Consider the following 12,304-nt stretch of genomic DNA (forward strand, 5'->3'; position numbering starts at 1 on the left):
TCACAGTTCCAGAACATTGGACAGTTTTTATTAAATGCTTAAAATAATTCTAATTTACTTCTCTATTTTCAAGCTTAAGTATAATTTTCAAGTGTCTTTGTATTTTCGTTTTAATTATAGTAGTATCCATTAAAATTTTCATTTATGTATTGTATCTTAATATTTGATTGTTCTAATATTAACAACAAACAAATATAACTTAATTTTTAAATTTAGAATAATTTTATTTTTAGTTATTCTATGTTATAAAAAATATAGATTAAGATATAAATACAAGTATTTTTAAATAAGAAACAAATTTTGAGATTTAAAAATGCTATTCATTAATTGCTTAAAATAAACTCTTTTATGATTATGTGCAAATTTTTTCAGAATTGTTTCGATTTCCCTGAAGAACCTGCATATAATGTATCAGAAGAGGCTAAAGATTTAATGAGGAGATTAATCTGTACAGCAGACAGTCGTTTTGGACAGAATGGTTTAGATGATTTTAAAAATCATCCTTGGTTTGCTGGAATAAACTGGGACAATATTAGAGATAGTATGTAATTTTTTATATTAACATGTTCAATGCTTTGATAAACTAAATGTTTTAAAATATTTTTTTGTATATTAGTTAAATTTGTGAACAGAAAATCACATATATACATGATGAGCTATATTTTAAATTTAGAGATTAAAGAGAAATCATAATATGTATAAAGTATAAAAATATTAATTAAATTTATGAATAAAAAATTTGTGATTACCTTTGTGAAAAAATTCAAATTTAATATTGAAGTAATGAAAGTATGTGTAAGTAATAATTCCATGGATAAAGTAAAGAAAAAAAATACTTTAATATCAAAAATACAAGAAAAGAAAATGCATTTAGTGCATATGAATAATTTAAACTCATCATGAATTCTTATGTGAGATTCCAGACTGAACTTGTGCATTTTTCCAACAAATTTTTAATTTCTCAGTTAAAGATACTATTTTAAAATTCTTTATAAACAAGACATTTTCTAAAGCATTAGCAAGCTTTATTTATTTAAAATAACAGTAAGAGGAAAAGGGATGCTTAAATGACAAGCTTCAACTACCCAATGAACCTTAGTTACAACTCTAGACTTATTTGCATTTATTATTGAATGTTAACATTAGTCTTTTTTAATAATGCTGGCATTTCTACACAAAAATCAGATTTCTTTTAAGAACTAAACAATGTCATGAAAGCTGCTATTGACTACAAATAAATTTCCATTATAGAGTAACAATTTGAATTTTTTTTTTTTTTTTTTTTTAGTTGAAATTATATGCTTTATGACTGATGCATCATTGACATTTGCAAGAATATATGGCTAACAGTTTTCGCAAACGTGTGCACTCTTCTTTGGTCTAAATTGTTTGCATTTTTTGCTGAAATGCATAAGAGATAAAGTTAGCTGTTGATAATGAAAATAACAAACCTAATAATTCAGTTTGTCTTGCTGTAATTTTCTCATTTTAATTCCTCACAACTGTAGGGTGTTTCAAAAAGAATCATCCAATTTTAAAAAATCATAACTATTCAGTTTTTAATCTGTTTTGATTGAATGATGTACTGTTAGAAAGAGGAAATTCTCAAGTTTTATGTAGTTGCTAATTGGCAGAACCACATGCTTCATTTACCTGTCACTTCCATATTTTCAAGATGGTGACTGGACAACAGAAATCATTTTTGTGTTTACACTTTGCGAAGTGTGGGTCCATAACAACTGTTTAGTGTAATTTTTGTCAACAATATGGTGTCGAACCACCTACTGCCCAGAGCATTAGGCAATGGTATGAACAATTCCAAGACATGGGTTGTCTGTGTAAACAGCAATCCACTGGTTATCTCTGTGAGTCAGACAAAGATGTGATTGTGTTTGTGATTTTTTTTCTTTTTTTCTTTGGGGTTTTTATAAAAGTTTACGTGCCTCCTCTTCCAGCTACAGTGGTCAAACTGTGAAACTGCATAACAGCAGTGGTGGCAGCAGTAGATCCAGACATGCTTGCAAAAGTTTGGGATGGATTTCACTACTTTTGGACATATGCCATGCATCCAATGCATATAGAGCAACTATGATTTATTATGTAAAAAAAGAACTTGAAGGTTAGCTCTGTAATATAAAATTAATCTTAAATGTATATCTTCATTACTTTTCATAATATAATCATTTTAAATTGGATGATTTTTTTTTAAACACCCTGTAATATAAATAAGGATTATTTGAATGCAGTTTTTACTTCTTTACAGATATTTCCAATTCACTGTTTTTTAAAGAAAAACTTGTAGCTAAAATATTATATGATAAATTGTCTTAGTAAAACTAAGAAAATTGTAACTGCTTCTTGTACAGTTTTATTTTAACAAAAATCAAGAAAATACATGTTTTTAAATTAAAAATAATTGTTTTAATATTAGATGAGATTCTACTGAATTATTAGGTTCTAATACTTTAAAGAAAAAAGGGTATACCTCATTTGCTAGCTTAGTTTCTGTATTATTCTAGTATTAGTTTGAAGCCTTTTCTTTAGTTTTAAGCATTATACTTTACTCTGTTTAGCTTTTATGTAGCTGCATTACTTATTGGTGTATGCTACAATTCAGGTTTTCTTTTAAATCCACAGCTTTGCAGCCTAGAAACTGCATGACAACATTAATTGTAGAGGGAGTAGTATTACCTTATGTACACTGCTCAGAGGGATCCTTCCTCTCTCTTCTTTCTATCTCCTCACCCTCTTCTTCATTCTTCTGCTGGCTAAACACTTTGTGTAGGGTCATTGTCTTTTGTTAAAATAAAAAAAGCCTCATTTGGTAGTGCCCAGTCTACCAAAATAGTAAGGAAAAAATGATTACAAATGTGCATAACTTTGAAAGGGCTAAAGAAATTGAGCTGAATTTAAAGTGGAATAATATCAATAACAAAAAAGTTAAAAAATATAGTTAGCACCATTCAAAATATATAGTCAAAAATTTTTTGTTTTTAATTTTCTAAACGGGTGGCTGTGCAATAGGGCCTGAAATTTGCATGGATGTTATTTGGGTTCAAACAAATATTTTTGCAAAGTTTGTTGAATTTTGAGATGGGGCCCAAATTTCAGGTAGTTAACTGGTGGTAGTCTTTATTGTAAATTTGATGTTAAAAATAGATAGTTACTAATACATTTACAATTAAAAAATAATTAATAGCTATTAGAAGTGTGATTGTTTATAAATAAAAGTGAAACCTCCATTAACAGACACTTCCAAATAGCAGGCACCTCTACTTACTTAACAGACATTTCCAAATAGCAGACACCTCTACTTACTTAACAGACATTTTTACAATCCCCAGACATCTATTATATTTACCTCTAAATAGTGGACAGACTAAAAAACAGATGCTATTGTCCATAACCAACCTTACAAAAACACAATGTTCTGTCTTCAATGTTCTAAAAGAATTAATTACATACAAAATATTTTAAAATGAAAACAAAGAATCGGTTCAAATACTCTTTCAGACAACAAACTATGATCATAGGCATCCACTAAAGACTGGCTCAATATAGGAATAGGGGAGGAGGGCAGGTTATAAGAAGTCGAACAATATTCTTTATCTATTAAAGAAGTTTAATCTGGTTCAGTTGTCAATCGTTATTTATTGTTATACATATTAATGTTATTAAACTTTTCTTATTGTTGAAATTAAGCTTATGATACCAAAAAACTATAAACTTTTTCAAAGTTATTCATTCATTCAAAAATAACTGTAGTATAATAATAATGAAAAATAAACTTAAGATCATAAATGTCATAAATGTGAGAAAATCAAATATCTTCCCACACTTTAAAGTGGTTGACAAATTGCCTTCATAACACAACCTTTGAACTTTCACCAAACAAATGCTGTTGTCATAACTGTTTTAACAGCTTTGTGGTGGTTAAAGTGGAATTTTTAATAAATCAGTTACTGAAAAAAGCAAAAATGTTTGAAAAGTTACACCTACTTGATAACTACAAAGCAGACAAAACCCTGTAATGATTTTTATTGATTGCTTAGCTCATAAATGATGTTATAAATATAACAATTCCGAATATACTTCCCACTCTGAAGTGGATAGCAATTCACCTTCATAACTTGGCATTTGGACAAGACTCAATTAAAACAAGATTTTTACAGCTGTAAAAAATAAATAATATATTATATATAAATTTTAATTATATATGCTATGTATACTTTTTGGTATATTTACATTCTTAATGCAAATTTGATGTTTTCTTAATCCATTGTATTTGTCACTTTATAATGGCCAGGTTAAAATACAATATGGCCACTGGCATGTACCTCTGAATAGTGGACACCTCTAAATATCAAACAAACTTTGTGGTCTCGACAGTGTCTGTTTGGAGATTATACTGTATATGTAAATATTACTTTGTTTATTTATTTATTATTTTTTGACAGGTGAAGCACCTTACATTCCTGAGGTAAGCAGTCCTACAGATACTTCAAATTTTGATGTTGATGAAGCTGATTTTAAAAGTTCAGTAAGTCTCTCCGTTTTTTTCTATTCTTGAAATAAATGACCAATATATAATTTTATAATGAAAAAAATATTTGAAAATTTTAGGATTCAGTGCCACCTAGTACAAATTCTATTTTTTCTGGTTTGCATTTGCCATTTGTTGGATTTACATTTACTTGTGGAAGGTAACTTTTACTAAGTATTTTTAAAGTAATTATTTAATATGCAAATTTAGTGTAAAATATATGTTGTCTTTTATTTTATTAAATAATTTATTGGGTTGTTCGGAAAGTTCGTAGCGATTTTTGATAGCCGACAGTTGAGACACCGATTGACGCAAAAATGATTAGAATTGTACAAACCAATGAATATTACGATAAATGACCTTGAGACGCGTCCGTTACAAAAAAACCGTTAAGATTATTCAAATAGCGTTTAATTTGGCTCATTGCAAAAATGGATGCGAACAACGTGCATTATCGACACTTGTTTCTTTTCTTTTTTCGTAAACGCAAAAATGCTGTACAAACAGCAAAAAAGATATGTGATGTTTATGGTGGGAGTGCTGTATCAGAATCAACTGTTCGAAAGTGGTTTGCAAAATTTAAAACGGGTAATTTCAGCCTTGAAGATGCTCCTCGCTCAGGAAGACCTCCTGTTATTGAAGAGGACCAAATCAAAGCATTATTGGATGAAAACCCTCATTACACAACTCGAGAGATTGCAGACATAGTGAAGTCATCAAACAGTACTGTATTTCAACATCTAAAGAAGCTCGGATACGTGAATCGTTATGACATTTGGATACCTCACGACTTAACGGAAAAAAACTTACTGGATCGCATCTCCATTTGTGATTCTCTTGAAAGACGAAATGAAAATGACCCTTTTCTAAAGCGTTTAGTGACAGGTGATGAAAAGTGGATCATTTATAACAACATCAGCCGAAAACGATCGTGGGGTAAGAAAAATGAATCACCATTAAAAACTCCAAAGGCCGGTCTTCATCCAAAGAAGGTCATGCTCACTGTCTGGTGGGATTGGAAAGGAATCCTGTACTATGAGCTGCTTCCACAGAATCAAACAATTGATTCTGATAAGTATTGTTCCCAATTGGATAAGCTGAACATGGCAATTAAAGAAAAACGTCCGGAACTGGCCAATAGAAAAGGCATTGTGTTTCACCAAGATAATGCCAGACCTCACACGTCTTTACGAACACGCCAAAAATTATTGGAACTAGGCTGGGATGTTTTACCCCACCCCCCTTACTCACCCGACCTTGCCCCGTCGGACTACCATTTGTTCCGTTCTCTACAAAATTCCCTTCATGATAAAAACTTTGATACTTTGGAAGCTTGCAAAAACCACGTGGATCAGTTTTTCGCGGAAAAAACTGGAAAGTTCTACGAAGAGGGTATCATGAAGCTGCCCCATAGATGGCAACACGTCATTAAAAACAATGGCGCATACATAATGGAATAAAAGTATATTTTTAGTATTAAAACAATTTCTTTTATTTCTCTTAAAAATCGCTACAAACTTTCCGAACAACCCAATATAATAATTTATGCTAGTATCAACATTAGAAATTTATGATTCATTTGACAAAATTAAATGGAATACATTTGATAATTTCTGTTAAATGTATTTAAAATGTGTTTGTTTGCTTGTGTATGTGAAAATGATTATAAAGCGTACTGCCTGATAAATAATCTGGCAGTTTAAATAATAATCTATAATAATAATAATAATTAATAAATAATCTGGCAGTAGAATTACATTGGTGTTTATGTTCATTATAAAACAAAATATATTCTAAATTATATAATAAATAAATAAATAAATAAATATATATATATATATATATATATATATTTATTTATTTATTTATTGATTGATTTATTTATTGATTTATTTATTTAAAATTAAACATAACAATGTCCTCATTTTGATAAATCATGATTTTGGGAGTATGGAATTTCAAAATGGAAATTTTTTTAATGCTGATTCATGTATGATTACAAGGTTTGTTGGTTATTCCTTAAATATATATCTTATCTCCGAGCAATGACAAAACTTAGCTTGTCAGTGAATTTGTGGAAAAAGCCAGTGAATTGCCATGTCTAAAGTTTTAATTCAAGCTGTAAATTTTTATGTTATTAGACTTTTTAAAATTGTGACTGCATTTCCATTAGAATGAAAAATATATATATACATCTAAAAGTTTTCTTTTAGGAATTTCTTCATATTTCAAATATAATGATTTCATGATATGAACAAAATTAGGAGGAACTAAGTCTTCTGATTGCTTTATAATTTGAAATGATTGAGATGATGATGATGATGATGATAATAATAATGTACTGAATAAACAAAAAAAAGAGGAGGAAAGTTGATTGATAAAAAAGGATGTTCAGGTGTTAATTACATACACATCAGTAACATAAACAGTATTGTTTACTATGTAATTATTTGTAAACAAAACAAGAATCATTCTGTTACCCAAAGGTTGAGATCCTAGCATTACATAATGTTTTTGTAAACACCCCCACCACTCTTGTAATGCATTATAATGATTATCTGCATACTTTATTTTAAAGCCCTTTAAAACATAAAAGAACCAACTTTTTTATTTTTCAAAAGGTTTGAAAATACAGTCAAACCTGTTTTTATGCGGGGGATAGGGACCGCATTAAAAAAAACACATAACACATAAAAAAAATCGCACGAAACTTCACGAGGGGCTATAAAAAATAGTTTTCGCAACACAATTAAAAAAAATATTTTTTTTATGCGGTCAACAGGGACCGCATAAAAAAAGTCTCAAATAGAAAATAACTCAAAACCGTACGAAATAGAATTTATTGACAACAGATGTCAGCACTTGACTGCATCGTCTGGTCTATCGTCTGTTTTACATATTTTTGTCCAGGTGGTGTTTTGTTGACTTAAAAAGTAAATTATTTCATTTTTTGCATATTCATGCAATAATATTACTATAATAAGTGCATTTATGCTATAATAAGTTTATTTAGCTATAATAAGTCAACGTGAGACATGACGAATCGCACGAGACTAGTCGCCAACTATACCGCACAAATAAAAAATCGCACAAAAAAAACCGCACAAATTAAAAATTCGCATTAAAAAAATCGCACTAAAAAAATCGCACAAATAAAAATCGCACATAAAAAGAGCGCATAAAAACAGGTTTGACTGTATAACGTTTTAATATAGCTTTAAGTATAGCTTTATAAATAAAAATTTTTACTATTGCATCAAGGGAGGAACAGTTATGGTCAGCTTTTGAAAACATTACATTCAAATCTTATACCTGAATGATGGGGAATGCATTGAACAACTAAATAACTCCACAAAACCTTCAAAAGTGCCAGCACAATAATATATTTAAAATAAATATGTTGAGACAAACGTTTTTGATGCAATTAGGATGCAGGATGTTCAGATTTAAATATTTTAAAATCCTCTGAACAGTAAAGCCTTCAGTATACATCAAAAATCACACCTAGTTGTTAACATTAACATTAAACTAAAACAAAAATTAACGAATCCATTTTTAAATCATGTGCGAAATTAATTGATTTCCTATTTTTTAATGTTGCCAGGATATTCAAAAAAAGATTGCCGGGCATGCGAGATATTCGCATCCTCCTTAAAATTGATGGATTCCCCCTTTAGTTCAGCTTTAAAAATTTCAAGACCCTCTAAAATTTTGATTCGATCCATGCGAAGAGAGTGTCTAATGAGACTGGCTTGCTGTAGTTTAGCTTCTATGTCCATCTCAGAAGGTTTTGTGGTTTTCTCTTTTGAAGGTTTTATGGAGTTATTTAATTGTTTATAACCAGCTTTGTGAAGATTCAGAGCATTGAACAACATTCGCTGTATTGCTAAGCAATCTTTACAGCACATACTAGTTCGTCCCCATATGAATGAATAGATGCTTTTTCATTGGGCTGCAATTTGAAAAAAATTGTAGACCTATAAATTCCCACTGTTGTTCTTTTGATTGTCTTTCCTTAATCTCAAGAAGGGAGTTAGATGAAAGATGAGACCAGATAGGGAAACCTTAGGGGCAGGTGGCCTCGATTAATTGTGTTTCTGTTGTTTTGTTTTGTAGCACCATTTACCCTGTAGCGAACACTTTTGGAACTAAAGTTTTTCTTTCCAAAATCCTTTTCCACATTCTTTGAATAATATGTACATAAAGTTTGGTGTCAATCAACTAATTGGTTGGGCTACAGAATTTTCTGAATAGGAAAACTTAAGTATGATTACCTAGTATATAACACAAATAGGTATTTGATTTGTAAAGATAGGGAAAATTGAGCAATAGATAGCAATAAAATAAATTTATTTTAAGATTCATACATGGAATATTTTCAGAGAAATATATTTATATAATATAAATTTATTGAATTATCATTAAGAAAATATCAAAATTTTTAAAAATAAAAATGAATTACATAGATTAAGATCTATGTTGCATTGATTAATTAAAAGAATTAATTATATATAGAAAGGTAATTATATTTAGTGAAGCTAAGAAAATGTAAACAAAATTCTTAAGTGTTTAAAAAGAGATTAACTTTAATAGAAAGAAGTTCATTATTGTTACTACAGTGCTAACTCATACTTTGAACTTAATTTATTTCAGGAGGCTGTTCAAATTCCAAATCATTTAAAGTCCAAATCAGTTTTTCCCATAAGAAATAACAGAAAGTGAACTAATTCATTTCCAGACCTCATATGACACCCATTTCAATAAACTTAAAACAGCAAATACACATAATTTAAAGTAAAAATAACACAATTAAATTCACTAAATAATAAATTAAAACACAAAGACAATAAATAAACTATGTAAATACTGTATAATAAAATGAAAATTGCATTTACTAGTCACACACCGTTGACTTTGGTATCTTAAAACATGGCCATCAGATCAGCCATATATACACAGCTTTTATGCTTCACAATAAGTTCCTTTTTATTTAAATTATCAATATTACAATCTTCCTCTTAGGCTTTGTTACTTTTATATACTTCTCAGATGCCATAGTTATTATGTAAAGATTATATTGAGTTGAACAGAAAGTTCTTGCATATTTTTAACAGCTAATGCTACTTAATACGGATGTGTGCTTCAATTATAACGATTATGGAATTTCACTGAATAATGTGCGATTGTAGGCTATTCTTTGTTCGGAAGCTTATTTTAAACTTTGTACTTCACATTTTGTTTGAATAAAAATAAGTTGAAATATCTTCAGATAAACATATCAGGATGTTATTATTTGTGTTTCAGAAGAGATGTAACACCATACAAACAGTAAAATAAGATTCTTAATGTGTATGGAGAAGATGGTGCCTGAACTTTGAATTAGCCAAAGAGATCCTTAAGCTATTAAAAGGCATTAAACCAAACCTAAACTTTTAACATAATATGATTTAAGATAAAATGAAAACAACACCTTTCTTTCAAAAATTCCAGCAACAAACTTTAATCATATAAAAACGTTTTCAACTGATTTCATCAGTCTTCTTCAGTTAAACGAACAAAAAAATAAAAAGAATGAACTAATAATTCAAATTTACAAAATCGTGAGAATGGAAAGAATTTTCACAATTACGTAGACTATGCAAAAACAATATACCGATAAGCGGTAATAAAAATGCAGATTCTTGACAATATATATAATATCCCATTCTTACGTTATTCAATGAACGATTTCCAGGCAGATGACAGCCCATCTGCGTCTCTGTGGTTGATGCAATGGGACGTTAATTGTGCCCTATATATTTCTAATTTCTCCATGTGTCTAACGGCCTGCTTAGACCTAGTGGCTTTTATGATGGAAGCACTATCTCAGTGTACTGTGATCTTCTGTTGCTTAGCAAATGCTGCTAGGACCGTGCTGTCAACGGTCCTATTAACAGATTGCTTATGTTCTTTTAATCTCTGTTGTAAACTACGCAAGGTGGCCCCAATGTACACCAGATCGGACTTAAAACGTTGGTCTCTGATTGGTATTGAGTACACTCCCGTTAGTTCATTTGGTTTCTCTTTCCTCTTTTCATTCCTTAATAGACGGTATACCGTCGGGTTGCGTCTATACACTATGCATAGGTTCCTTTCCTTGGACACCTTCCTAACAATCTTGTTAATAAACGGAATATAGTCCATGACCACTGTTTTTCGCTGCTCATTTCCGTGTGGTTGTTGTTTATGTCTCTGCATACTCGTAATTAGCTGGTTTACGACCTTCCTCCGATAACCAAATTGTGTTGCTATGCTTCTTATGTACTCCAAACTCCTTGTATGTGTCGCAAATATTTGAGCAATGTGTGTAAGCTCGTTTCACCCATGCTCGCAAAGCCGCTAACTTAAATCAGTCAGGATCTACAGAGTTTCTGGGTATGATGCTAGGCTTGGTATACCGGTTTCCTGAAGATATTCGTCTGTATTGCCCCGTCTCTACAGGTGATTGTCAAGTCCAAGAAGTTAACCCTAAAATCACTCTCCTGGTCCAACTCCAAGGTGAGTCCGTACGGGTTGTTGTTGATTGTATTAAGAAAGCGACGGGTATTGCGATCATTACTCCATATGATGAATATGTCATCAACATATCTGGTATAGAAAACTATGTCTTCTTGGAATGAAGGTAATATATTGCATTCTAGGTTCCGTAGGACCAACTCGCAGAGCATCGCTGATATGGGACTTCCCATCGGGACTCCCCTTCCCTGCATGTATGTTTTCTCTTGAAATTCAAAGAAGGAAGAATGACAGATGAGATCAGCTAATTCCAAAATGTGCCTGTTGTATTTGAATGAATTCACAATGTTGTTAAATAAGAAGTCCCTTAAGGCACAGAAGCACAGAGGAAGTTTTATCAAGGGATACAAGGCTTTAAAGTCCATAACCATCATGTGTTCCCTGTCCTTAAGCATAATTTCATCCAGCCTTTGTACAAGTTGCAAGGAGTCTTTGATGCAATAAGAGTAATCTTGTATCCTATCCCGAATAAATTTGACAAGCTGCTTTTCTAGTGCAAACGTGGGTGCACTACACTTTTCCACGACCGGTCTTATCTGAAAGCCCGGTTTGCGCGTCTTGCCAAACGCAAAGATCTTTGGTGGTCTTGGTGCCTTCATAATGATATTGTCCAAATGCAAAAGGCATGCTAACGGAGACATGGCAAACTTCTTAACTCTATTCTGTAACTTCTCTAACAACTTGTCCGGAGCAATAACGCATTCCGTGCTAGTAATATACTCCTGCAATTTCTGAACATACGTATCCCGTTTAATGAGTACGATATCCTTAGTCTTATCGGCCTTCATAAGAACCACTTCATTCCTCTGAAGCCATTCTCTCGATTTCTTGATGTAATTCTGAAATTGTCCGGAGCCCGAAAGAGAGAAACGAGCTAGCACGGGCTCCGGACAATTTCAGAATTACATCAAGAAATCGAGAGAATGGCTTCAGAGGAATGAAGTGGTTCTTATGAAGGCCGATAAGACTAAGGATATCGTACTCATTAAACGGGATACGTATGTTCAGAAATTGCAGGAGTATATTACTAGCACGGAATGCGTTATTGCTCCGGACAAGTTGTTAGAGAAGTTACAGAATAGAGTTAAGAAGTTTGCCATGTCTTTGTTAGCATGCCTTTTGCATTTGGACAATATCATTATGAAGGCACCAAGACCACCAAAGATCTTTGCGTTTGGCAAGACGCGCAAACCGGGCTTTCAGATA

The 12,304-nt window shown here is 31.2% G+C and overlaps 1 protein-coding gene across 7 annotated transcripts in view; it reads left to right on the forward strand.

Annotated features, from left to right (window-relative positions):
- The window catches only part of LOC136969637 (serine/threonine-protein kinase Genghis Khan-like), a 190,014-nt gene that overhangs the window by 46,051 nt on the left and 131,659 nt on the right, over positions 1-12,304 (forward strand). For all 7 annotated transcript variants that reach the window (XM_067263897.1, XM_067263901.1, XM_067263898.1 and 4 more), the window contains exons 8-10: positions 373-541; positions 4,458-4,540; positions 4,624-4,703. In XM_067263897.1, the coding sequence (XP_067119998.1) occupies positions 373-541; positions 4,458-4,540; positions 4,624-4,703 (332 nt within the window). The remainder of the gene's footprint in view (positions 1-372; positions 542-4,457; positions 4,541-4,623; positions 4,704-12,304) is intronic.

This window comes from Centruroides vittatus, unplaced genomic scaffold, assembly GCF_030686945.1.
Source record: "Centruroides vittatus isolate TY-2023 unplaced genomic scaffold, ASM3068694v2 contig_18, whole genome shotgun sequence".
Classification (NCBI taxonomy): domain Eukaryota; kingdom Metazoa; phylum Arthropoda; class Arachnida; order Scorpiones; family Buthidae; genus Centruroides; species Centruroides vittatus.